At 39.4% G+C, this 27,998-nt stretch overlaps 1 protein-coding gene across 5 annotated transcripts in view; it reads right to left on the bottom strand.

Moving 5' to 3' along the window:
• Nucleotides 1-67: 67 nt before the first annotated feature.
• The window catches only part of LOC144030486 (uncharacterized), a 48,544-nt gene continuing 20,613 nt past the window's right edge, over nucleotides 68-27,998 (bottom strand). Inside the window, exons 4-9 of one of the 5 annotated variants that reach the window (XM_077536838.1) lie at nucleotides 24,864-24,904; nucleotides 12,162-12,287; nucleotides 11,511-11,613; nucleotides 7,308-7,433; nucleotides 1,291-1,437; nucleotides 420-567 (exon numbers count right to left, since the gene is read on the bottom strand). In XM_077536838.1, coding sequence (XP_077392964.1) covers nucleotides 1,320-1,437; nucleotides 7,308-7,433; nucleotides 11,511-11,613; nucleotides 12,162-12,287; nucleotides 24,864-24,904 — 514 coding nt within the window. In that variant the 3' untranslated portion in view covers nucleotides 420-567; nucleotides 1,291-1,319. Of the gene's footprint in view, nucleotides 568-1,290; nucleotides 1,438-7,307; nucleotides 7,434-11,510; nucleotides 11,614-12,161; nucleotides 12,288-24,863; nucleotides 24,905-27,998 lie in introns of all 5 variants that reach the window. The other 4 variants (XM_077536839.1, XM_077536837.1, XM_077536842.1 and 1 more) reach the window with 4 other exon arrangements.

Here is a 27,998-nt window from a genome sequence, read left to right as displayed (position 1 = left end):
CTGTGCACTCAGGAGCTCACAGTAGTGAATGGTGGATATTTCCAATCACTTCACTGTCAATCCAAGTGTCAGGTAAACACAGACCATTGGCAACAGCTTTAGAAGAAGAAGAAGAAAAAAAAAACCCTTTCAAGCTAGATCTGTCGTACTCCAGGAGACTTTGGAAAGGTATAAACAATTTGCAAGTGCTTCAAAGTTAAAGAGAGCAGTGCGGTATCCTAAAAGCTGCACGAATGCAAAATCACGGTGCCAAACATGAGACTGACACATTTCGCTTTTTAATTTTTTTTTATTCTTTATTGAAGACATTTTGTCCCTATTGTTGAGAAATACAAGAGGATACAGTGCCTGAGCTGACAGTGTTTCACATCACCATATTAACAATTGCTGTCACCATCGCCAGTTCACAGGTTGTGAGTGACCCCACAGAGAGAAAGTGTCCTGCTGCAGGCACCATGAGGGACACTGTAAATGGAACTTGAGCCAGACAGATGAAATTGGTGCAGCGTGAAGACATGCGGACGGAATATCCAATGAGTGACTGGAGCCGAATGGAACATACAGCCCCTGAAAGAGAAGCAGGTTTTTTCGACCACAGATTTTACAAAATGGCACACAAACGCGTACAATAATGATCAACTGTCATATTGTATGTAGAAGTAACGTGAGCAGATGTGTGTAAAATAATATATTGTTTGTATATTCTGAAAATCAGTGCACTTCCATACATTTACATACAAGGGTAACTATTTGACTACCCTTATTGTTTTTCATGTATAATGCTAATTTTATTTAAAAAAATTTTTTACTTGCTTCAAAATTGATGTATTACTAATCTCAGAGACCTTTAAAGTATTTTTTACTGCCTTATGTTTTTTCAACCTGCCATGAGTAGATCTTTGTCAGGTAGCATCCTGCAAAAAAATAATAAAAAAAATAAAAAAATATCTGAATTAGTTTCAAGTATTTTGTTGAATTTCTTCATGTGTTTTTTTTTTTAAATAATATCTGATGAAATGGTAAGGATCAGCATTTCATTTTAGTTAAAAATTAGGAATAGCCGATACCTTGAAATAAGGCCGAGTAATGTGAAAATGGCTGATATCGGTATCAGCTGACGCCTGTCTTTTGTCTCCTACTACAAAATGTTCAAATGTTTGTTATTAGAGAACAATGGCAATAATAACAGCATGGCAATGTTAAAAAGTACACAACTATTGAGTTACACAAACATTAATATTTATTTGTTATAACGGCTCTTTGTTTAAAGATCTATGGTGTGTTATTTACCAAAGCACTCTGTGGTGGTTTCCCCCCTTTTATGTGTGTTTTAAAAGGGAGCGTTCCACTTTGTGGTCTTCTTGGTTTGATGGCACTTGTGGTTTGTCGGCCCAGAGTGGCACCGCTTGATTGATGGTTGCGGACAGTTGATATCTACTGAGGGAGAACTTGTTACAGTTGTGCTTTGATGTTGTAGAACTCTTTGCCCCTTCAGGCAGCATGTATATTCAGTGTATTTTTTTATTTTTTTTTAATGTAAACAATACCATTATGTTGGTACTCTGGAACTCTTCTGGATTTCTTTGAATTATTCAATCAGACCTAATGAAAATGGGGTCAAACTATTGTCGCGTAACTTTATTAACTCATTCACTCCCAGCTATTTTCACTGATGCAACTGGATTTTGACTGATTTTGTAAGGCCCACAGAATATTGTGTTCTATTGCCATAAAAACATGGAACCTACCAAAAGAAAGATTAGTCTCTTCTTTTATAAGTTAAAAAAACCAATAACTACATTTGTATCTGTTTCCGCTTTGCCGCAACTAGCATTAGAATATAGCCAAGTTTCATCATTATTCACAAACCTGCTGAAAACACTGGGAAAAAGAGCTTGTTTTAACATGGCCCTGGTTGATCTCTTATACTCTGGTGCCACCTGCTGGCCTGTTTTTTTTTTTTTTTTGGCCATAACTACCATTGCTTTAAGCGACCTCTTCAGGTCAGAAGCTGCATCATAGCCTTCTGTGTGCTCCAGCATAGAAAAACTTAAAAAACGTATGAATACGTTTTTGGTAGGGAAGGACAAAGTATTAAAAAACATATTTATAAGTTTTTGGGTTTGAATGAGTTTTACAATTGTAAAACATCAATGGAAAAACTCGAATTTGACGATGATTATTAATATGATTATTCTAGTATTAATCCCCCATTCATTTAGAGTCCAAGGTGTCGTCTTCTCATAACGATTGTTGAACCCTTGTTGGGTAAGAGTAGCAAAAAGCAAAACAGACGCCAAGTTCAGGCCCTTAATATATTAGCCGATTAATCAATTGAATAATCGATAGATTAATCGACTCTAAAAATATTCAATAGTGACAGGCTGACAGCACGACAATGTACAATGTATTATTTTTGGCTGCTTGCTGAAAAATGTAAAACAAACTATATCAGAATGTCAAACATTTGCAGAGGATGTTCGTCCAGAATAAGACATTAGTTTAGGTCTCAACATCTGCATCTTCATCCTAAATACCATCATTATGCCTCCTGAAAGAATTATGTCATCTTATGAATAACAAAACAAACCAGACCACATATGAACAAATCGCGCATCCTCAAGACAACAGCGCATGAATTCGATTCAATGTGGTCGACGCCATCATCAATCATCATCATCAGTTCTGTCTCAAGTCGCCATTGTGGTCTCTGGGGGGGGGGGTTTGCATGGTTTCAATCAAAAAGGAGTCATGTAAAAACAATATGTTGATGTATGGAGCCCAGCGTATGTTACTGGCGACAGTTTTCCTACGAGGACTTCCTGCATGAAAATGCTCGGAAGAACAACACGAGCGATTGAAGGCGAATCTGCCAAACGAAGACAGTCTAATGCTATTGACCACGCGTAAGCCGTCTTCCACAGCATCTCGCCACAATAAACAGCAACCTATATTTTCGCACTGATCTCGAACCTCGATGACTATAATCCTGCTTATTTCCATGACAAACGCGATGCTCGGTAGTGCTCAAAGATGCACTGCAACGTCCAAAACAGCCGAGCCTGAAATCTGGATATGCAATGCTATTTCTGAAAAATTACCATTTTATTCAATCTTTTTTTTTCCCCGCCTGCCATCAAAAAGGGCATTCTGTTCTCCACAGCTTTAATGGTTACAAAAGCACTGCTGATCTAGTGCTCTTTGTGCGGACTCCCACCGAGAATGCAATCTTACTTTGGCTGCGGCCGTCCGATTCCATCAACATAAACGCTTCACAAACACTTACACACAAAGTATTGGCGAGGGGGAAAAAAATATTACTTCAACACAAATCATTTTCTACTTGTACTTCATGCTAGTCTGAATATTTTATCTCTATATGGAATACCGGTAATATAAAATATGGAATTATTATACAGGATATTACTGTGCATTTGGCAACCTTTTTTTTTCATTGACTCAGAACTTAGATTTATTCAGGGTTTTTTTGTTTTTTTGTTTTTTCCAATTTATGGCATCTGAGCTGCAGATGCACTTTTAGGACATAAGGCTGAAATTAAGTATGAATATTTTTCCACAATTGAAATTCCATACACGAACGGCTATCTAAAAGCATTAGAACATTATTCAGTTTGTTCTGTTCCTGGAAAATTAATTCTCAGTCTCCTACTTAGAATTCAATTAGAAAACATATACTTGTAAGAATAAGGGTACTGTCCATTTTTGTTCTCCAAGGTAGAAATTTTTTGTGATGTTTTTGTTTACATGTAAGGGACACACAAGTGCTAGGCTTATGTAAATGCCTTTTTTCACTGAAGCAACCACCTTCACTCCCGGCTCTTTTACTGGATTTTGACTGATTTTGTTAGGTCCACAGAATATTGTGTAACATTGCTATATAAACATGGAACCTACCAAAAGAAAGATTGGAGTCTCTTCTTTCATCTTGGGAAAAAAAAAAGTTTGTATCTGTTTCTGTTTTGCAGCAATTAGCATGATTCACAAATCTGTTTAAAACAGTGGGGAAAACAGCTTGTTGCAACATGGCCCTGGCTGATCTCGTATACTCTGCTGCCACCTGGTGGTTGCTTTTTTAATAACTACCATTGCTTTAAGCGTCTTCAGTTCAGCGGCTGCATCAAAGCCTTCTGTATGCTCTAGCTAGCATAAAAAAACAACAACATATAAATATGTCTTTGGGACCATGGTAATATTTAAAAAGGAATGTTTAATACATTTTTTTTTGGAGCAAATGAGTTTATAGGTACAGTTTGAGAAGTTGACAACAATAGACATTTTATTAATAGCAGCAGTACGTTTTTGTGTCTGCTCTTATTGCTCAGGTGTGGGGACATTCGCCATTCTTTCCATCAAGAGCACTCTTACTGTAATTCATCAATCATCGCCGAGCGAATAAACAGCAAATCCCGAAAGGTCACCTCCATCACTTTCCGAAAGACAGTTTCAAATGACCACTTTCTTGGCCGGAACACACCACATCCTGGTTGCACCCCCAACCACTTTACCCAAAAACCAGCATCCCTTAACAAATTTAATTACAATAGTCCCCTCTGTGCTGCAGTCAGTGTCAGCTGTGTCTTTTTCATTCTCTAATCAGTGGTGGGCAGAGGCGCTATCACGGCGGCCATGCCGCTTCGCGCTCGATACAGACATCCCGAAACACACACAGGTTGCTTTTGTCAAATGTTTTATTGAGTGTAGACATCTGGCCTACTGTAAAACATGCATTATCTGCGCGAGCGGGGAGAGGAGCAGGTGGCATTGTCCCCGCTGTCACAGCTGTGACAGCGCCCGCGGCCGTGATGGAGATTAATGAAGTATCTGGAGAGTAATATGCTCCTTACAATTTGGAGTAGGGGGCTGATCCTGATCTTAAATAGCAAAGCTGTCAGAGTTTAGTGAACCCGCGCCTTTGGCACGGAGAGGGATTCGATCCGACGGGATGTGAAACGGAAAAGCGGCGATTGTCAGACATGCGCTGGTCAACTTGTTGGGACTCACGTTTTCTTGGCAAAGTGAATTTGAAGAGACGACGTCTCCATCGTCAACAGTTGTCCGCAAGATGACGAAAAAACAATTCAAATTTGTACATTGCACAATTGAAAAACATTGATATGTACAGCTACTCATTAATCGTCACATTAAATACTCCCATTGTAGCAATAATTGAAAGTAATAGCGCAAGACTAGCTTCTGCTCTCTTTTATTTCCACTAATAACTCTGTCACTTTTTTATGTCTTTTTCTCTCGTCTCCTCAAATGCGCGGAGCACACATACACACGCGCTTCCCTCCATGTTTTGTTGGAGGGGGCGCCTGAAATTCCCACTGAGAGAATAATCCTCTCTTGTGCTCATTCAACTCTCGTGTTCACAAGCGCAAAATGTTAATAAGCCTTTGATTGCGGCGCCATCAAACTTCTGAAGGAAACAGAACAAGTTCTAACATTTCTTTTGTGTACAGTTAAGTATTTGTTCCCCTTCCCGGCAAACTCAAAATAATTGACTTGAAGTGCTAATATGGACAGGTTTATGCATTCGGCTCCTGAGCAGCGTGCAATTAATTAGAAGAATCAATGTCCCTTTAAAGGCTCAGGGGACCATTTAATCCAAGCTCAATACCGCCAGAAACACTGGTTGGAGAGGGAGACAGGGGGGGAAAAAAAAAAAAAATCAATGGCTATTTGTGATTCCTGAGTATGTATTAAAGCAGACACGTCTAACTGGTTCATTTGCACTTGAAAGCAGCCATCTGGAGCAGCAAGCTTGGCTTAAGCAGATATGATTACTAATAATGTGATACCCGCGTACACTGGCCCCATTCAGGCGGCCTATTCCCACAACTGGCATTAAATAGCCCTTAATGCCACAGGAAGAAATGTTCTTATGAGGACCCGACACTCAGATCGCCACCTTGGACCACAATAGGGGAACGCCCCCCTGGGACAGACACGTTTCACTCTTTGTTTGCGGCTTACCAAGGGTGTGGACAATACAATGCCGCTGCATTAAATATCAAATTGTTTTTTTTGTTTTTTGAGTCTTGAATGAAAAGGAGATTTAAATGATTTCATGGTATTTCCTCTTGTGTGTCGACGTAATTAAATTAGCTCTATGCAAGAGATTCACAAGGATTTATTTTGTTGTTGCTTGTGATTCACTTGCATTTGTGACCTGGATTAAAAAAAATAAAAATAAAAAAATGTGTTAAAGGTTGAATGTTATGCTTGATTGATTTCTGCCCAAGTAAGCAGACTGACTGAGTGAAAAAAAATCAAAATGGTAGCAGTCATGAGCTCTCCGAAATTGAAAGAGTTCACATTAAAGCACTTCATGGGCCTAGTTAAGGGCCAGGGTCACCAATGCTTTTGAAAGTGAAAGATACTTCTTGGGTGCTAATTAATGCAAAGGACTACGATTTTGTAAATAAAACATTTTCTAAAACTAACTTTATTATAGTTAAAAATTAATAATATAACCACGCATCAATATGAAACACTTTATTACGTTAAATCTCTGCAAGCGTTTAAATTTTCACATGATCACCTCTACAACATTCCTAGGAAATCTCAAAGTCCTGTCACAGGTGATCTATTTTTAGAACAGACAGGCTATTCATGTGTTACTTGATGATCCTTGTCCAAGATGGTTCATGTGACAGCTAGACAGGCCTGATCCCTAATGTTTAATCATATATGTATGTATACAAATATGATTTAGATTTTTTTTTAAATTATTTTATAGTTGTATTATTATTAAACAAATGAAACCTCAATAATATTTCAGTTTCATGATAATAGAAAAATTCAGTTCAATAAACCCCCAAAATACCATTTAAAAAAAAAACAAAAAAAAACACAACGGCCTCCCGAAAACAAGACATGCAACCACGCCACATTATTTGCTACTTATCCGTGAAACAGTGCTTATTTGTGGAATTTCACACCCGATTTAACTTGCCGCTTTCTATCACCCGCCGCATTACCGCCGCTGTGACTTTGGGATTTGCAGCCAAACGGCACGGCGTTGTAGAACTGACATAAAAAAATTTAAAAAAAAGCCTGCGCTGAGCTTCCGTCAGCCGGCGAAGGCGCATATAGTGATGAAGATATGCACAGCTGGAGCACAATGGCAGTGTTTAGAGCCAGGAGCGCTCGGCTTGACAGGAGCCGCGCTGCAGCGCGCGCACTAATTTCTTCCCCCGAGTAAAGGTGGCGAGCAGTTTGCAGTCGCCGCCTGTCAGCTCGACTGATCACACGAGACTTTCCCCTCATCTGCGGCTGCTCACCTTGACAGCGCTCTCGCTATGCCTTCCTCTTTCAAATCCTGGAATTTCATTACTTCCGCCATAACGAAGCCCATCTCCGAGTTGGCGTGGATCTTTCCCCGTGACCCGTCGAGCCTTCGTTCCTTTCTGTCAGGGAGCAAAGAAGTGAAAAGGACAAACGTATTGTTTTAGGGAAGATGGATTCCAGCGTGTGAACAAGATAGTGTTTGATGAGGTGATAGTGTTGCGAGTTTGTTTTTCAGGCCTCCTGATTCCTGCACTGCCAGACCAGCGCGGACGCAGATAAGAAGTCAGCCTTGCTATCAGCGCCTTGTGGTTGCCATTCCTTGTTGCTATTGATTTCTGGCCCAGTAATCTCGTCTCGTCGTGGCTCAATGCTCGACTCTCTGGCCAGAAGGGCAAGAAGAGTCAGCGTTGCAGTGAGAGAGGCCTGTAGGCCTCGATAGTGTTCGCATCAAATTCAATAACATCTCACTGTAAAGCGGACGGATTTTAAGTTCTCGAGTGTCTCAAGTAGAGCAGAAATGCAGCTTTGTACTTTCACATTTACTGAGCATGACAATTGGTAGTTTCAGTGCCAGTTTTGCTTTGAGGTGGATAAGTCAGTTGATGGCATGGAATTTATGGCAAAATGGACACCACATGCCACATGTGGTTGTCAAAACCACTAAAGCAATAAACAAAGGCTATGATAATATTGTAAAGGCTAAATATATACAGTAAGCCCCTTTTGTGGTCCCACCATTTTGTGGAATTTTTTTTTGGACAGTTAATAAATCCTTTGGTCTAATGCTTGTTTATATTAGGTGTAATTCTACTGTCAAACACAAGATGGCAGCACCCTTATTTTGAACCAGTGTACATTTGAAAGAAGAAGAACAAAAGAAAGTATTTCAGAATAGGCTAGCATAGTATTTGTGCTGCAATCCTGCTTTTTAAACTGAAAGAAATCAGCGGCTGTAGGTTCATTTTAAAATGAACATATTTTGGCCTTGATTATTGACATATATTGTCACATGACGTATTATAGTTTGGAAGAAATAGGACTTCTTTAATGTAAACACAGAGGGAGCAGTAATACTGTTCTTGCAATATTTTTGTGTTACCCAATGCTCTTGCTCTCTCAAAGTAAATTTAGTGTGTTTCATTGTGGTTGTATTATTTTGAAAGTGTTTTTACAGACTAAAAAAAAAGTGATGTAAATGCTACAAAAACATGTATCGAGGGAATTAAAGAGTATTTCTAAATTACTGGAACTGCTGAAGGGAAAGTACCGATACCAGGTATCGGGCCGATATTTCAAGGTATCGAGTACTTGAAGGAAGGATACCGACACCAGTCACTGAAAAAAAACAAAAAACAAAAAAAAACAAATCAGACCTAGAGTTAAGTCTCTTTCCATTGGACACATTGATAAAACATTGCTGAATTATTTGTCATTGTGCTATTTGAGATTTTATATATCATAAGTACTACTGGTATCAGTACTTGGTATTGGTATCTGTGAGTACTCATGAGTGAAAACTCCCATATTGGCACCTGTCTGGGGAAAAAAAAAAATGGTATCAGACACTCCTAGCTGGAACATAAGCCCAGCAATGGAGGCGGGGACTACTGAAAAACAATTAAAATGTCCATCCATGATGTAATTTGATGTAAAAAGGCACCACTGTAAATGAATTTATGACAATTTAGAGTATTTTTCATTTTTCTAAAAACAGATCCATACTTTGTTTTTAGTTCTCTTTGTCTGCTGTCTCTCTTGTTTAGTATTTGTCAGAAATCCGGCATCAAAATCAGCAAGAGTGACAACTTGAAAGTGTCGGTGCCCCGCAAATAATTCACATATAAAAACACCAGTGGTAGTTTTCCACAATTGTTTGCGCCCGAGTCCTCTTTAAGACCTCACGGATGACTGATGTTCAATTTATATGCATGGAAATCAAGCTGGCCGGCGATGACAAACGAGCCAAACAAGTGACGTGGCTGCCGTGTATCAGTGGGACTCGTCAAGCCCTCCTGCTCCCCCGCGGGTGTTTTGCGTCCGTGCTCAGGAACTGTTGAGCGCTTTTAATTAAGCATCTAATCAGGCCGGGGTCAACATATTTCATGCCACAAGAATGATGCGTATTTAATGGCGCTAATACATTACCATCTCTTTGCAATCTCACTGACGGAGTGCTTGTGAGCTTAACTACTATTAATCAGCATCAAGGTTTGTCTATGTGGAGGGAAATTGATTAAGGGAGGGATTTTTTTTTTTTTTAATATGGTACATTACAAGAGATGCACATGGTCCTCGTTAACAGCAATGCTGATAGATAATGGTCACCTCCAGCCTGCCTAATAAAGCATGTTAAAGGACTTGGGAACATAATGTTACTGAATGTAGTTTTTACAGTACAAGATGTATTGGTTTAATATTGCTACTCACTGATGCCTACCTGACTAAATGCCCCAAGAAGCGACTTTGGCTGGTGGTAATCTGTTATGTCGCCAACAACAACCTTAGAAGTGTTTCATGGCTTTTTTTTTTTTTTAAGACTAAATAACGGTGCCATCAGTCATGCTGTGGGAAGAGTTAACATGCTGATGTCATCGCAGAGAAATGCAAGGTGTCTTGTGTAAAAGTGAGCTCACGTTCGCCTCTGGCCCCAGCACAGTTGTGTGGAATCTTATCTTAACATCTGCACCAACACAGGATAAAATCGTGGTCAAATTATTATTATTATCATTATTATCATTATTATATATATATATATATATTTTTTTTTTGTGTGTGTGTTGAGAGCCAGAATAGGCAATCAAATGAAGTGGGAGGGAAAAAAATGTCGCCAGTGCACTTCCACATTTACTGAACAGGAAAAACAGTCAAACACTGCAATACAAAATGAAATCACTCTCAAGGAGCATGGCGAAGATGCTAATATTGAACTAATGGTATTGGTAAACTGCCAACACAAGCTGGAGTCAGAAATCATGACATCACTCACTTGGCCACATGAATACGCCAACGTGAGAGAGACTTTTGACTTAATGACACTTTATAAAGCCTAAAATTCTCAATATTGCCTTTTATCTGTGTTTATATTTAACAATATTATTCTTTATTAAAAGTATGTTAAGGAAACATTTTTGGGGATGAAATTGAGTACATCCTAAACTTGCAAGGTGACCAAATTTCATCTTTTCTTGGAACATTTTTTAACAAGCTTTTTTTGGGTGTAAAAAGAAAAAAAAAAAGCATATTCTCGACAAATTACGGTAGATTAAAAATAATTTGTAACTTTAAGGCAGCCCTTCTGAAACAGAGGAGTGGGCCCCACAGGGAGGCGCTTTGTGATGCCACACAACCTTTTTTTTTTTTTTTTTTTGGCCATACTTGAATACATTGTAATTGCACATCCACTGCAGTAGGTGGCAGTGGAGATCTCATTTTCAGGGTGTGCGCAGGGAGTAATGTTAATGAAGCGATTTATTTTCCTCTTCCGTAACAGAAATTATGACGTTACCTAATTAATTATAGGCAAAATATTGCTTCTTATTGCTGAAAATGCTAAATGAGTTAAGTAGCCCTTTAAACTTCTAAAGTATCTTAAAGCTGATTATTTTTTTCTGTATTTCAAATATTTTTTTGAATTAAAAACATTTTCTTTCCCTTGCATTTTAAAAGCACCGAAATGCATTGTTAATTTTCTTTTTAAACCTCCAAATCAACATCTGTATTGATGCGAGCGCCGCGATCCCGTAACACAAAGCTCTCAGCTGGCCGGGCTGTGTACACTGAGACACAGAGGGAGGAGGAGCCCCCGGCCAGGCCCCCAAACAGAGGAATGAAAAGCGACATCAATTTTGGCACAGACATCCTCCGTCACACAGATTAGGCAGGCACAATGCGCGGGCTTCCTTATCTCCGGCGGCAGGAGGAGGGCAGGCAGATCTGCGCGGGATGGAAACATTCTCATGGACGTAATGGGCAAAATCAATTGTTGCCCTCCTCAATCAATGTGGCCCCCACTTTCACTGTTCAGCAGCTCACCAGTAATTGAAGTTATCCTGGGCCTGTAATGACCGCCTAAAGCACAACCATGACAAAGTTGAGCGTGTGCGATATCAGCGAGGCTGCCAGCAGGGTGGAACGTGCTGCATTGGTTGGTGCGCTCCCTTACAATCTGTTCTCGGCAGGGGAAAGGAGGCACTTACGCATACAGTCCATGCGCGGTCCTCGTCGGGTCCAGCAGTGAAGAAGCACTCGAGGTGCAGGGCGGCGGCGAAGCCTGCCTTGATGATCTTGCCCACGGCGGTGCTGCATGGAGGAGACACACTTTAGTCACAATCGGCTGTTTGTGTGTTCTTTATAGCCTCTGATGGCGACACACTGCGGCGGCAAGGCCCTATTCATTCTCATATAAACCCATTAAATGAATATGATGATGGGTCACTTTGTTTCTCACATTCAACTCTCCAGTGGTTTCTTTGATTAATTAGCAGCTCGTAGACTCATTTAGCGTTTTTAAGAATTCAAGCCCATGCTTCGTTCGCTGCCGAGTTAGGAAAAAAAAAAAAAAAAAAAAAAAGACTGCAGTCATAATTTTTCTCTCTATAGAGGTTTTCACGCAAGAACAATAAACCGAAAATGCCCAAGTTATAATTATACCTACAGATGACAGATGACAGTTTAAAACTTAATTTAGAGGAAAACCCTTTGACGGAGTTGTTCAGTAAGAAGAGGGATCCTTTGCTTTATAATGGTAATTACGCTGCCATTTATTATTCTATCAGCACATGCAATTAAAGGAGTGCACGGAGGACGCAGTTGATAGTAAAATGTGCTGACACGGAATACTAATGAACCTCTTCTCTTGTGCTCCGTGCAGAACTTGGGCACCTCCTCTTGACTCGTCTCGCTCTCTAGGCCGCAACTGAAAGGGATGACCAACGCCCCCGGATTGTGAACGTCCACCCACTCCTTACACCGGTCTGGTAAAAAACAAACACACACGGAAAGAAGCAGTTAGATGTAGTGATTAGCCTGAGACTGTCTTTAACTTTAACCACAGAATTGTCTGCTAGCTTAATGCTAACAATGATTAGATATATTTCATGGGACAGAACATTTGAGACAGTACTTAGTAGAAACAAGCATGATTCATGATGTTTTAAATATGTTAAACATAAACAAGTGGACTTCAGACATTTTACAACTTGCCTTAAATACATGTATAAATTATATGCTTAATGATGTTTACAGGAGGAAACTTGTATAATATTTATTAAAGAATTATAACTGTAAATCATCAAAACATGCCTCTGCAAAATTTAATATTAGGGTCTAAGGAACTGAGCAAAGAAAAAGGGGCCTGCAAAGCAGGACATGCCGTCCACTTGTTAATGTTTTTTTTTTTTTTTAACTAAAAAAATAGTTACCACCCCGGCCTTATACTAACTGCCTATGAGCTGTATGTCTCATTTGTATGTATAACGTATAGTTTATAGTATGCTCGAGTCGCGAGATGGGAGGAGCAAGATGGCCGCCCAGTGACTTCAACCTCTTGCACAGGCTTGTACGGGCTATCGGCTATCCAGTCATATATTGAGGTGAGTGGTCCAAACGCAGATTAGCGCCCAATTACCCATTTTCTCTTCCCAGTATCGTGACTAGCTATTAAGGGCTCAAATGTGAATGGTAGGCAGGTGTGTTAGATTTGATGTTACCACTCTTACACACTAAAACCGATCACTGCATGGTCCCATTCAGACATTTTCACTAAGGAGTTTACTCACTTTTGTTACCAGTTGTTTAGACATATACAAACTCTATACGCTGACAACTTAACCTTGGAGCAAAGTGTCAAATTTTCAGTGTTGTCCTAGAATGATGGATATTCCTCCTCATTTGTTGCATTCGGCTTGCTGTCGTAACATGTTTGCCCCACTGGTGGGCCACTCTATTGAGTTGAGGCCATGTCAGCATATGGCTCCCCCTCATGAGATCATCCGCATTGTCCCTGCACTCATTCCCATCCATTCATTCGTCACCTGTCCTTAAACGCCTTTGTGCTTCCCTTCTTTGTCTTTCAATGCGGTGGTACACCTGACATAGCGGCGGCAAAGATGGCGTTAATGGTAATTCTCAGGCCGAACAATATAAGGGTAGTTGAGGGCAATTATGAGATTAGCCCTACGAAAGCGCTGGAGGGCGAGATTGGACGGGTCTGAAAGAACAGCAGCTCCCAAATCCATTTTCACACGGCAGCCTGACACAAGTCTGAGGCGGGATTGATTGGAAAAGTGTCCCCGTCATTACGTGTAATCCGAGTTTCCCGTTTAAAGAGCCGAAGAATCAAACGAGCACCTCGATGGGGCACGGCCAGTCCAATACCAGTGTGACGGCGGCTCCAACGACGATTAGCAATCTAAATGACATGACAGGAGACGTTTGCTTTGACGGGAAGCTTTTCCAAACATGCTGAGAGCGTGAATGAAAATTTGATGTGCCACACAAGGCAGACGTCCTCTTTCTGTTTACATGCAGAGTCGATGTTTGACTGCGATTCAGGTGGGCCAAGAAGGTAGAAAATCCAATCGGAAATAATAGCAGATGCAGTTTGTCACTTTTTTTGGCTGGCACGTCATTTGCATTCCTCAGGTACGCCGTTCGCTACGGGCGGCTTGAATAATGATTCACAAATCACTCTCTCCACACTAGTCAAGGAGCTGTGATCCTTTTGACGACACCATTGTACCTGAAACGGTAATTGGTGAACCAGACGGAGCCGAGCCAAGTTAGCCATGTTAACGAAGAGGCTCTTGGTAGCGGTGCCGAGGCACCATTTTAATAATGTGAAGCCCAGACGGGTAACGCGAGGCGCAAATGAGCGCGTGGGTTCTTCTGGGTCCTTGCACTGACTGACACCGGCGCAGGCAAACACCTTGCGGGAACATGAAACACCCCCTTCCCTCAAGTGCGCGGACAAAGCACTGTCAATTAGACGCCGTCAACACCACTCCCGAAACTGCTTCTGTCGACTCCGCCGCCGTCGGGCTTGCGCCACTCGGCCATTTGTATTTATGTCCTTTCCAATTATTTGTAAGTGTGGAGTGCATAAATTGGGGACGCGCTTATGTAAAACATGCAGTTCTTTTGCTGTAATTGCTTGATTCACGTCTTTTGAGGGGCAAATGATAGTGAAGTCGACCAATAGGATATGTCTAAAAAATTGTAATTTGACACGGTATTCTTTGAACCCTCTGGCCATATCTGACTTTCTTTATTTAAACTATTTTAAGCTGTGTTAATTCATGTCATGAAACTTCTAAAGGGTTTTGATTGTGCACTTTCCAACTTCAGCACTTTAAATATATCAATAATAGGGACGTTCGATATCATTATTTTTCAAATCAATGCCAGTACAAGTACTCAACTCTTGAGTGGTCACCAATACTAATACCAAATTTCCCCCAAAAAACATTAATATGATACCGATATGTATCGGTACTCAGCCATTTCTAATAATGAACTGTTAACACCAAAATATACACTGTATTTTGGCTTAATTGTGGCCACATTTTAAATTAATTAAAACCATGATAACATTTTTTTTAACTCCTTGTTAATTCACATAATTTGGGTTTCATTCTATCTCAACAATTAGAAATTTTAGTATTTTATGTTTTTTGTTTGTTTGTTTGTTTTTGTCTCCTCCAGCAGCAAGCCCCGCCCCCCAGATTACATTATTTACTATTTTGGTACAAGGGGGCAATTTCATTTAATGTTCCTAGTTTTGGGGCAAATGAATAACACAATTTTGACTTGACTCTTAGGTCCATTAAGAAGAATTACATTTAAATTTAAGAAGTGGAAGCGCACCTGTTGACTGTAAAAATACTTTACTCTATTAATAGTATTTTTTATTTTTTTTAAAGGAGAGAATATATATATATATATATATATATATATATATATATATATATATATATATATATATATATATATATATATATATTTGTCAAGCAACCAGCACTTTTTGCAAAGAAAATGGAGCTTCAAGAGTTAAAAATAAAAACATCTATATTTGACGAATGACAAAAACTGATATTAGCAGTGAACGATGAACAAATGGCCACGACCAAGCTGAAATAGCCAAACCAAACAAGGCCTGAATTCTAGAGATATTTATTATTAAACAATGTATTTACCGTCTTTGTAGTTTGAAGTGGTTTCAATCGTTTTTGCCACAAAAAAAAAGGCAAAATATGAGAAACACTCCTCAGGATGATGTGTTGAAATTACACACCACTGCAAACTGCCATACAAAATATTGTTTTTATTCCACAAGTATTGGAGCCAAATGATTGTTTGATTTTAACTAAAGTATTCCACACCGGTGTTGACTTAAGTCAAAGTAAAAAAAAAAAAAAAAGAGATGTGTGTATGTGTGTGTGTGAAATCTTGTCAGTCCTATCATTATATCTCAGCATTGAGTATCATCGCTGGGTTAATAGAAGGATTCAGCACTTTCTGGCCTTGCTATATCCCCTCTCTGAACAAATGAAGCCTGAAATTTTTATTCTTTTTATAATGGAATTCCAATGGCCTTTGCCGCAAATCAAGTGGAAATTCTTGCATATCAAGTGGGGAAAAAAAAAAAATTAAATGTTAACCACGTTTTAATGTGATTAAGGGTGACAGGGACATTATTTCTGCTAATCATTCACCAGCATGTGGGCTCAAACAATGCTTGGCCGACAAGCTGTTTGTGCTCCTTCCGACAAAAAAAAAAAAAAAAAGTTTCCTTCATTTTTAAATCCGGTACAAATTCAGATGTAGTACATGCTATGATATGAAAGCAGCCCATATTGAAAATTGCTATCATCGAACTTTCAAATTGGGAAATGACAATAAAAAATAAACGTCGCACACAAACTGGATGTGAATAGAGATGTCCCACAGGGAGACACCCCCCGGGGCTGCCCTATTTGTCTTGAACCCGGAGGGGGGTCGCATAATTCCCGTGTTTCCACAAGCCTCGGGCTTCCCCGTGGCTTTGTCAAAGCTTTGATCTGCTTAAATGGTTCGGGGGGAGAAAACAATAGGAGGTTCTAGAATACAAGGGCAGCTAGCTGAGACAATGACCCCGGGCCTGCCTGACGAGATGCTCGTACGGGCTGACTTTTAAGAGTGGTGCTTTTGCGACTAAAGAGAGTAAAGTCGACGTTTTCATGACATGCATCCACTTTAGGGTGTAAAAATGGACATGGTCGGTCTTCTAACTCCGCTGGACTACACAAACAAAGAAAGGCCGGGCACCTGAGCCTAAAACCTGCTCCAGATGATGCTCGCAGGCCGACAACCGCCCCTTCCTCCCTACTTTCTCTGCTAAGGGAGAGCAAAAGAAGAGGTGTGAGCTTTTAAGGCCAGGAAGTCACGGAGGAAGGGGGCCCTGTGGGAAGCGTTTCATCCTCCCAGTGGTGAGCTCATGAGCGACGAGCGTGCAGACGCCCGGCGCTCCCCGCGGCCAAGACTTGATGGAAATGCATCATCCACCGGTTTCTCCCGAGGAGATCTTACACGCTCGCGCACATTAGCGCTCAATATCGTCAACCGCTTTCAGCCTACAAAGCGACGCATCTCGATACGTGCACAATGGGGGCAGCTTTAATTAAGAGTGTCATCTCACATCACACCAAAAAAAAAAAAAAACATGAGTGGAAACAAGATTTTTTTTTTTTTCTTGAAAAACTATGACATCTTTGACATCCAAATCATGGCGATTTTAGGGGGATTTTATTGCCATTTTTAATATTTGTAAATATTGCCGTCTGAGACAAGGGCGTAAATACGGTAAATCCCAATACATCGCAAAGATTCCAAGTCTGCGGTCCCATTATTGGTGCAACTCTCCTGCAGACTGTAATTCTCTGTTCAACCACTAGATAGCGACACACTTTACTTTGAGATGGTGTAGCTATGACAGAAGAAGAAAGAAATCTAAAGTACTGTATTTCAGCCACAGACTTATATATTGTTAGGTTTACACACCAAAACATATAAGAATGACAACACAAGGATGAGAAGACAAGACTTATTCATTTTTACTCGCAGCAAGGAGCGCAGAGTTGCCAGCTACAAGCTGTCAAAGATGCTCTGGCAATTCTCTTGCGCCCTCTCTATTTATTGGGGATTATTTCCTGTCCGGTTACAAAAAAATAGCATTGCATCACTAAGGGGTGGGGAAAGCGCAATAGTGCAGCGCTACATTATCTAAAAATAACACATCTGTCTGCTTGGATGTAAGTGTGTTGCAAATAAGCATGTGATTATCCATTAGCAATGAAAGTTCTCGTTTCCGTTTCTGCCCCAGATGGTGCGACTTATTTTAAACACAGTCACACTGTCTGGAACCCTAAAAAGCAGTTCACTTAAAGTTCATATGAATGTAAAGCATTTTAGCAAATACATATTATAATGAATTTATTTAGTTATGTATTTATTTATTGGTTATGTATTTATTTATTCACTCGCCTACTTCTTATTAATTTATTGATTTAAACTTTATTTACTTGTATACTTAAAATGTTTTGTTCTTATTTTACTTATCTTATTCTTTACTGCATGACTGTTTTCTGTTTCATGTACAGCACTTTGTATACAGCAATGCTTGTTTTAAAGTGCTTTATAAATAAAGTTGAGTTGAGTTAAAAGGCTCTCATGACGCCATACAGGGAACCTAGTGTAAAACATGCACTGATAAAAATAATAATAATAATAAGATGGGGGAAAAAATAAGTTGTCAATAAAAGTGGCAACGTAAGATGGCTGCCCTCTGGCTTCAGTTGCGAGGGTCCTATTGACAGTCCATTCATATACAAGTCCGTGATTTCAGCACAGCCCAGTTTTTGTTGAAAATCATCGAACGTCATCCGGCTCAGGCCTTCCGTAAATTTTCTTTGCTGACTGCAAGTTCCTCCCATGTTCCAAAAAATTGCACGTTAGGCCCACTGCACACCGAGCGACGCGGTTAAACGCAACTGAAGTGGATCACGACAAATAAAAAATTTACAGTTGGCAACTCCTGGTCGCACACTATCTACCAATGAGCTGCAACAGAAAAAAACATCAACCCCGTATTGGGTTTTGAAGCTCTGCATATAAACATGCTGTACAGTGTTATTTTATTACATAACCACAAAAACATGGCGCGATTGTCAAAGAAGCAGATTGCAGATAGCTGGTTATAAAAAATTAAAATGACTCTGAAATTCAAACTGTATCCCAGAGGAGTGTTGCACCTCGCCCAAAATCCTTCTTCTTATCCATGCTGTCATTCACAGCAGTCGACTGGGCGAGAGAAAATAAAGGACCTGGGGTAGAGCGGGGGGAGTCGTCACCATGTGACAATTGTGACAAGAGCAGGCAAAGTGTGTAGCGCCGAGGAACGCCACACAGATTTCTCCATCTCGTCTTCCCCCCCCCACTCCCAAGATGACAGCTTAATGTCTACCACATGCAATATTTATTCCCATCGTGTGTCAGACTGTCTTAGCTGTCCCAGGGAGTACAAAGGATGCCACTTATTAGAATAAAAGCTGAGGCAAAGTAATCAAGGACATACGTAACATCAGCCAATCATGCTCTCTTTCGAACATTTTTTTTTTTTTTGCCTCCCTCCGTTCACAACAGCCAAACAATATTCCTGATAATGAGCGCTGAGGATCTTCACGTGGCAACTCTAAATTTATTTCTCAGGCGAGTGTGTTCACAAAGGCGATAAAAGGAAAACTGTTAACCCACACTTATCACAAGGAATACGCTCCTGACCTGCAGGTAAAAGGTAAAAATCAGTGACATACAGAGTCCCTTTTAATACACAAAAACACTTTTGTTTCTAGTTTCACCCATCCCACAAACTTTAAACTCATTTAAAAATATTAAAGCATGATTTTTAAAACAATTTCTTGGTGCCTGTTGTCACACAGTTCTCCTAAGAAGAGGCAAAGCGTGCTTGTGTCAAGCTGCTTGTCACTCCCAATTAGATTTGCTATAAAACTGCCACAAACAAAAAGACAATTAAACAACCTAACCATATCATTTTGACAAATAAAAGTCCACTAGCTTAAATGCTTACACATAACGTGAAAAGCCATAGATGAGCTCATAAAAAAAGGGGAAACATGTAGATGTTATAGTTAGGGAGGGTTGATACCACTTTTTGTTCTCAACTCTTGAGTAATCACCGATATTGATACCAAGTACCAATTCCACGACCACTAATACTTTTGATAAATAGAATTTTCAGGGGGGAAAAATGACAGATAATTTGAATGAAAGACCCAAATATCCCAAAATAGCATTTTGGTTAAAACTGCATTAAATTAAGAGCAATTTTCTATTCTTTTAATTTAGTTTTAATAACATCGGCCACCGTCGGAACCACCAATACCTTGATATTAGCGCTATGACTATCAAATTTTTTTTTAGAATCAATTAATCTGTCGATTATTCAATCAATTAATCCGATTCATTTCAATTTAGCAATAAAGTGTATTTCAAAAGCATTTTTTCCCCTGATTATGGTTAATTAACCAGTGAGTGGTGTTTATTTCGTACTTTGTATTTGTATGGTAATTTAAAAAAAGGGGATTGATGTATTACGTTATCGGTTCGGTCATTGTTTTCCAAGGTCTTATTTTGATTAAACACAGAAGATAATCAGCCTTCTTTCATGAAGGACTACAGAAATTAGTCAACAATTATTGTTGATATGCTGAAAAAAACTAAAAAGCAATTAAAAACGATTACCCAATTATTAAAATAGTTGTCAATTAATTTGACAATTGATTACTTGTCGATTAATTTTGGTAACTCTACACTTAATATAAGGCTGTATATCGCCCCGATGCTACTCTCCCCTCCCTAGTTATAGTAATAATGATGTTAACATGTAACAAACTTCTCTTCCTGCATTGCAAACTGCTGGACACTCCGAGTCCGATTTAGGCCTCATAAAGCACCGAGACGTGCCCACTTTTAGTGGAGAGCAAACAGACTCCATGCAGAATCATCAGAGGACAAACTGTTAGTCTGCCATCTCATTATAGCCGCAGAGCTGGCACCAAGGCTTGACCAGCACAAAACACCAAAAGGAGACAACATGAGACAACATGGTCAAAACTGTCCTTTCATTAGCGGGGAAACGAGGGACAGTCAACAAGTGGCCCGACTGGACTGCGAGGACTTTATGATGGCCATCTGTTTCTGTTTTAGCGCCTAGCCTCTTGTGTTGTTATTGAAACAACTTGCTGAAGGGATCCATTAGGGCTGACTCAGGCCTGTAGCGTGTACATCTTAGCTTGGGAAAGTGTATAAAAGAGGGTCCATGACATGTACTACATCCCAGATGGTCATATAACAGGAGCTACAAGTATAGGTTAGTAAGGAGACAAATGTCTTGAATTTCAAGACAATGTTTATACAGGACAAATTTGGCGGCTTTCACTTATGTTATATTATTATTATTATTATTATTTATTATGTCATCAATCATTAAGTAATAGCTACAGAGAGAAGAAACCTAGCTAATATCTTGAATTGTATATGAGCACCTTAAAGAATCTATCCTGTGTGAGGATAACATGAGCAGGTAAATCCTTCACTTTAATTGTCAAAGCTCCTCCTACAGGCCAAATGCAGTACATGCGCTTTACATACGGTTCATTTTCCATTCACACATATTACATTCCAGCCTCGAACATCCTTATTATAAGAGTCTATGTCAAATCATAAACAGTAGACCAAAGGTCGAATTTGACAATCTTAAAAACAATGACATTTGTAAATAATTTCACTTTGTGTATTTTGGGGCATGTGCACTGTGCTCTTTGTCTTAATACTTGACTGCTTGGTTATTGTGTTACTTGTACAATCTTGAACTGTTCTCGCATGTGAATTTCTGCACTCTGGAATGAATAAAGAGTCCTTAAATGTGAAGAACAGCGTTTTCTCAGATGTGTTTACACATTTGGTTTTGCCAGTGGCCACAGGATGTTGTGTTCATTGTGTGAACCACTGTGATCTTGTGGTCCATTTACTCCCATTTGCACTCTTTTTGTCTTTACTGCTTTCGATTGTACGTGCTTTATGCTCACACTAACAAAGTACTTTTACAATGGGGTCGTATTTCTTTCTTTCTTTCCTTTTTTTTCTATCAAAATATAATTAGCATTTAGAAGAGAGATGGCTGGCTTAACTTGAGAGACAAAATACTGTACATGTAAAGTGAATACATTTACTGAACACAAAAATCTGCCAATTACAATGACAATACCGTTTTGATTAACAATGATATTATTACTGTGGTTGTCTAATTAAGTGATTTCTCAACCAGAGCAGATTTCAGAGGTACGTTGAAAGATTTAATAATTTATCTCCAAGATGATAAGTAAATATTTAAGCTCAGATGGCTGAGTTTAAAAAAAAAAGGAAAATTTATTATATATATATATATATATATTTAATTTTTTTTTAAATTTTTTTCTTGTTAAAGAGATACTTATTTAGCCATTTTTGGCAGTCAAACGTTAATATTTTGCCTATAATAAATTTGATATTTTTATTATTTTTTATGTATAATTAGTACCTTTAAAAAGACATTTTGCAACTTGCTGTCGACTGAAAATGACATCACAGGGGCTCAGGTAACCAATCACAGTTCAGCTTGTGAATGTCACATGACCAAACCTAGAAAACAGCTGAGCTGTGATTGGTTACCTGAGCCCTTGTGATGTCATTTTCAATCGACAACAAGTTGCAAAATGTGTTTTCAAAGGTACTAATTGTACGTGAAAAATAATGAAAGTATCAAATTAATTATAGACAAAATATTAACTTTTTATTGCTACAATGGGCTAAATAAGTGAAGTATCCCTTTAAGTGTTTTGTTGCTGATATATAACGTTTTCGGTTTAATGGGGAATTATTCAAATTAGCTGTTTTTTTGTGTAGTAAATGTTACATTGTGGTATACACACACACATATATATATATATATATATATATATATATATATATATATCATATTTTTTGTTTAAAATTATATTACTCGCTTCAAGGCAGCATTGCTTATGTTTCTATTTGTGTTAAAAAGAAGACAATGCCTGGGAATATTTTGAATTTACATTAAAGAGACAAAATAAAATGACTTTCATTTAATAGTTGTATTGTGTTCTATATTTTAGGAGACTTGTCAACACCTATAAGAGGGGGCACTCATGGTATGACAAAAAAGTTTGGGGGTAGTCAAGAAAAAATAGGTTTGGAACCACTGGTCTAATTTGTGGCGCAGAACTGAACTGCAACATACTGAGAAGTGCTTCATATGTGTATTTTTCCTACTGTCAAGTGGCTTAAGTGTAACCACAGTCTGTAGTTCTAAACAAACATGTGCAGCCACCATAATAAACAGTATTAAATTAATCCCTCTCCGACTTGTCAATCAAAGCACTGCACGAGTGTTACCTGTGACAAGACTGCCTTTTGGATCAATCGAATCTTATTATCTAGCGCAGGTGTACCTAACGTTGTTGACCCTGCGTGTTTATTGCCAGCTGAGGTGCTTTGGGGTAGTTTGTTATTCGAAACCACGATGGGAGCAGATGGAGGCAAACAACAAAACAACTGTAATGAAGGGTAACAAGATGAAAGTAGCTAATGCAACACATGTGCTATATGTGTGATATGCTATACTTACTGTATTATTTTTTGTTGAACCACAAAAACATGGTGCGGCTGTCAAAGAAGGGGTTTGCTACAAAGACAGGAAAAGGGTGACAATATGCGACAGAGTGGTCAATATTTTAAGAGGCTGTTGGCAATAATCTATCACCAGCTATGCTAATTTCTATTTGCCCATCGATTAGCATTAAGCTAGCGGACTTCCGGTACACCAAACCCAAACAATTTGGGTGTAAAAATCTACTCCGCTTGATTGTCTCGTTTCCTGTGTCAGCCTCACAAAAAAACGGAAGTCGCAAATAAACAAGCTAGCACGTTTTGCCTTTTTTTGAGAACTGTCTACGTGACAGAGTGAGAATAAGTGCTCAAGTATTCTTTAAAAACTGTATTTTAAGTGAAACTGTGTTCTAATAAGTGTGGGAGGGCGAAAACAAACGAACGATCTTAATGTGTCACATATTCCACAACACAACCAGTGATCAACGGGGGCTTCACTGTGCTGATAAAGATGTCGATGCCTTGTAAAATAAACAATATCTTAAGTGATGAGTGAAAACATGCCAACGCTGGCAAGGCTGAAACCACCACATCATCACCGAGGCTTTAATGAGCCTCTCTCACAAACAAACTCCACGATAGGAAATGTCTGTCGACAAAACGAGACGAAAGCCTCTCGATAGACTCACGTAGATGCCATTCCCTATCACGCAATGCCTCTCAGTCATAAACACATGACAAATGCGCCGCCTTAATCATTTTTTACGAGCAGGGATGTGCAGGGGCAGCGCAGGGCCGGAGGGGAGGGGGGTCGGCGAGCAGCGGGCGGGCCCCTGTTGCACGGAGGAGAGGGCTGCGCGCTAAAGTCTCCTCTGGAACATCACTGGGCCAAGCGCGCCTTTGATCTCCACACCGCAATTACGCCTGCACCCAAATGAGCGTGGAGTCGCCTCGGAAACAGACTTCAAACATGCGCATGGATGCGTTCTCATACACATGCGCCGTATAGGATTGGAGCCATGTGCCCCCCTCTCTACGCTAAATGATGTACTGTCTCCAGCAGAGAACCTGGGGATAAAAGCCGGCCTTGCTCCTCGTCTGATCCTTTCCATTAATGATGCTTTTCTAAAGTTAATACCGCGCATTCTTCTCTAAACAAGGGCAGCTTGCTACGTGGCTTGTGAACTCCAAGCAGGATGATCTCGTTTGAAAATGGGCCATTTTTGGAGCTTCTGGAGTTCTTATCTCTGATGTGTGTGAACTGAGGAGAAACAACCTTCCCCCAAAAAATACTGAGAGAGATTTGGACATGGGCAAATGCACTTGGCCGAACAGCACTTAGACGAAAATAGCTGCAGGGAGCTGCAAGCACTATGGAATTGGATGGTTGAAGGTTTGAACCCCAACATGGATGAAAGAAACACTGCAAGTCTAATGTTTATAAATAATGAAACACTGACAGTGTCCATCAAAATATAGATAAAAATATTTTTAACAATTTGCGCCTTCACTCATCTAAATACGTAATTCTGCTTAATATTACGTTTTTGAAATAGGAATTAATCAGCAAAATGCACCAATTTATCCATGTCAGGGGCAGACATTTTGCCACTTGCTGTCCAGTGGAAATGACTCAGGGAACGACCAATCACAGCTCACCTGTTTTCGCAAGTTGAACCATGATTGGTTTGTTACCTGAGCAACTGTGATGTCATTTTCAGTCGACAGATCTGACAAATCTGTGAATATTTACTGTTGAGAGGCTAAAATCACAAGGATTAGGACAATTTTGAATTTTATACATTTTTCAAAATTAATGTTCATACCTCTTGCTGATGCTGAGTTCCAGTGTCTGTCCGAATGATACCTGAAACGAAATAGAAAGGACACCCTGCAACAATACAGTATTGATATATTGTCCCAATAGTGTACAGGCAGCAGAAAGAGAAATTACCCTAAAAAAAATAAAGAAAACAACTGTTATTTTTCTGTATTTGCCCAGTGATCCAATCCAGTGTAAATCCAGTTGACCTTTGCTTATATACCATAATGTCTTCACAAAACTAATAAAATGATGCATTAAGTTCAAATTAATACATGACTGATCAAATGAATGAATTTAAACACCTTAAAATTCAAACATTTGCTGAGAATGTGCATTGAATAAAAATCGGTGAAAATGTCTTGAATGACAGTTCTTAGCGTCACAGATAAAATTGGCTTATTTGCCTCATTCTGTGAATCACTTTTTTCCTTTCAGACATTAAAGCTGAGATTGCAATTTGTCTAGCTGTTTGCTTTGAATAGTCTGTAACCATATCATCATCTCAACTGCGTTTAAAGGGAGAAGAGGGGGAAAAAAAAATATAAAAAATCACACACGGAAGCTTGGCGACAGGCAAATGGCAGTCTGGCGTCTCGGCTGCAGACCGGCTGCCATTAGGGCTGAGAGCAAGCGTTTATTGTACAATTAGGGCCAGCCAGATCTACCTGTAATCATCTCCATACAGGTGTGAGCTCCTCTCTGGACAAGGGAAGTGACTCATCACTTGTCAAACATCAACACTTTGATGTCAACATTGTTCATCGTGGCGCCCTGGAGACCCTGCAGCAGTATACTGTTTCAAACGTTCTGATTTATTGCATCTCTCACAGTTCGGGGGGGAAAAAAAAAAAAAGGAAACATGCATTCACATACACGCACGCACGCACACAAAACTCTTCCGACTCAGGCTAGCTATCGCACAGGCCGTGAATCATTTGATTTACGACTTCACTACCTCCTCCCTCTGTCTGACAGTCACACAGGATTTCGTGCCAGGAACATTTTAACAATCACAGGTGAATGAGTGCCCATGTTGTGATACAAGAAACTGATAATGATATTGGAAAAGTGAAATTTCGGTGAGCTAGTTGATACTGTAACAGGTGATAAACGTGTGTATATATGGTAAAGCAGCGATTCTCAAAGTGTGGTGAATAAAGTGTCATTGAACAATGTTTAAACTGCAGGCTTAAATTTTTATAAGAAAAAAATAAATACAGGTTAAAATCACTGCAACATTAAAATAAAATTGTTCTGTCACTTTTATGTTCATGTGACTAGCATACGTCCACACATTACAATATTTTTGAGCCACAAAAGCTTAAAGCCTCCGGTAGCTGGCTGGTACAGTACATTTCCACAGTGTCATTGGGCTAGCTTGTTAGCTTAACAGTCTTCCAGTCACCCCAAACCAGCAGCGAGGTCATCCAGTAAGTCACCAACTCATTTTGAGAAATTTTAGGGAACGTCAAGCATTAATGAGACATTTTCATGATCGTTTTGGCCAAATTACAAACCGTGTAACCTCAGGAGCGTTTGTCTTCCACAGTATTTCAAACGTCAAAACTCGGAGGTGTGGCGCAGAACAATCATAGCTAATTTAGCATTAGCCAAGTGAAGTGCTCAGTTATTATAAAAACAAACAAACAAACAAACAAACAAACAAGCAAGCAAACAAACAAGGATGCTAAGGGTAGTACGATATACAATTTATTAATGAATACTTAAGTGAAAAAAAGAAAAATGAAACATTTCTTATCCATCCTATTTGGACAAAGTATTTGTTATTTGTGGGGATTTCCGAGCTACTAGTGCCACTTGTAAAGCATGCCACTAATGCTACAATTGTGAGAAACATGTGGCAACAAAGCTAAATATGTGCAGTAAAAGCCATCTTCAATATAACCGTCCCTAGAAGAGTAGACCCACCCCCCCTCCTTGTGATTTACTGAGCATCAGCAGATGGTATTAATGACTTTTTGCTTTGAACATACTTATATTTGCTGTTTTGATATTTAGGGCCTTCACTCTCTTTGATATTGTATGGAATTGAGAAAATGTTGTTGGAAAATGGGGACCATATGCTCGATGAAGTGCTTAATGAAGTTTTGCCGGCTGTTTAGGGTTTGCAGGGCAGGATGTTGTGTTGGGGCATACTAAGTGACACTGTCAGACTCAGTACATCGGCAAACACTCATCCAGGGGCCAACAAACTGATGTGTTGTCATTTGTTTGCAGGTACTAGGTAAAGGTTGTTCATGATACTGACCAAGGGGCAATACTTACATGGTGAAGGAGTTTGCTTCAGTTGTGTGAACGTGGTAAAAGAAAAAAAACAAAAACAAAACAGTAGTCAAAGTGTTTCTGGAATGTGCCCGAGTGTTTCAGTTAGATATATGTCAGCGTTTCATTAGTGTGTATTACAGCATTTTAGTAATGTGGCACTTCAAGGCTTCTGTAGTCAATGCAAGAAGTGAGTACAGTATGAGAGGATTTCAGTAACGTGAGTAAAAAAAACATCAGCAACGTGTGTAAGCGTTTCAGAAGTTTACATGATAGCATTTCAGTCGTGTGTGAGGACATAATAAGTGTGAGATTACTTCAGTATTTAAGAGAGTTTATTGTGTGTGTGAGAAACTTTCATAGGTGTATGTCAGAGAATTTCAGTTGTGTGTGTGTGTGAGCAACCAATTCTGTAGTGTGTGAGAGCATTTCAGTAGAGTGCATGAAAGTTTGTACTAGTGTGTGAGAATATTTCAGTAGTGTGTGACATTTGGAGAATGGATTCAAGAGTGTTTCAGTGGTGTGTATGACAGTAATTTAGTAGTGTTTGTGAGAGCACTTCAGTAGTTAATGTGAAAGTGATTTGTAAAGTGTGAGAGCATTTAATTAGTGTGTGAGAACATTTCAATACTTAATGAGGGTGTTTCAGTTGTGTATGATAAAGTTTCAGCAGTGTGTGTGAGAAACATTCTGTAGTACGTGAGACGATTTTACTTGTGTGTATGACAGTGTGTCTGTAGTGTGTGAGAATATTTAGTAGTGTGTGACAATTGGGGAATGTGAACGAGAGTGTTTCAGTGGAGCAATTTAGTAGTGAGTGTGAGAACATTTCAGTAGTCATTGTGAAAATGAT

Source organism: Festucalex cinctus, chromosome 11 (assembly GCF_051991245.1).
Source record: "Festucalex cinctus isolate MCC-2025b chromosome 11, RoL_Fcin_1.0, whole genome shotgun sequence".
Taxonomy (NCBI): Eukaryota; Metazoa; Chordata; class Actinopteri; order Syngnathiformes; family Syngnathidae; genus Festucalex; species Festucalex cinctus.
This window is presented reverse-complemented; position numbering and strand designations above follow the sequence as displayed.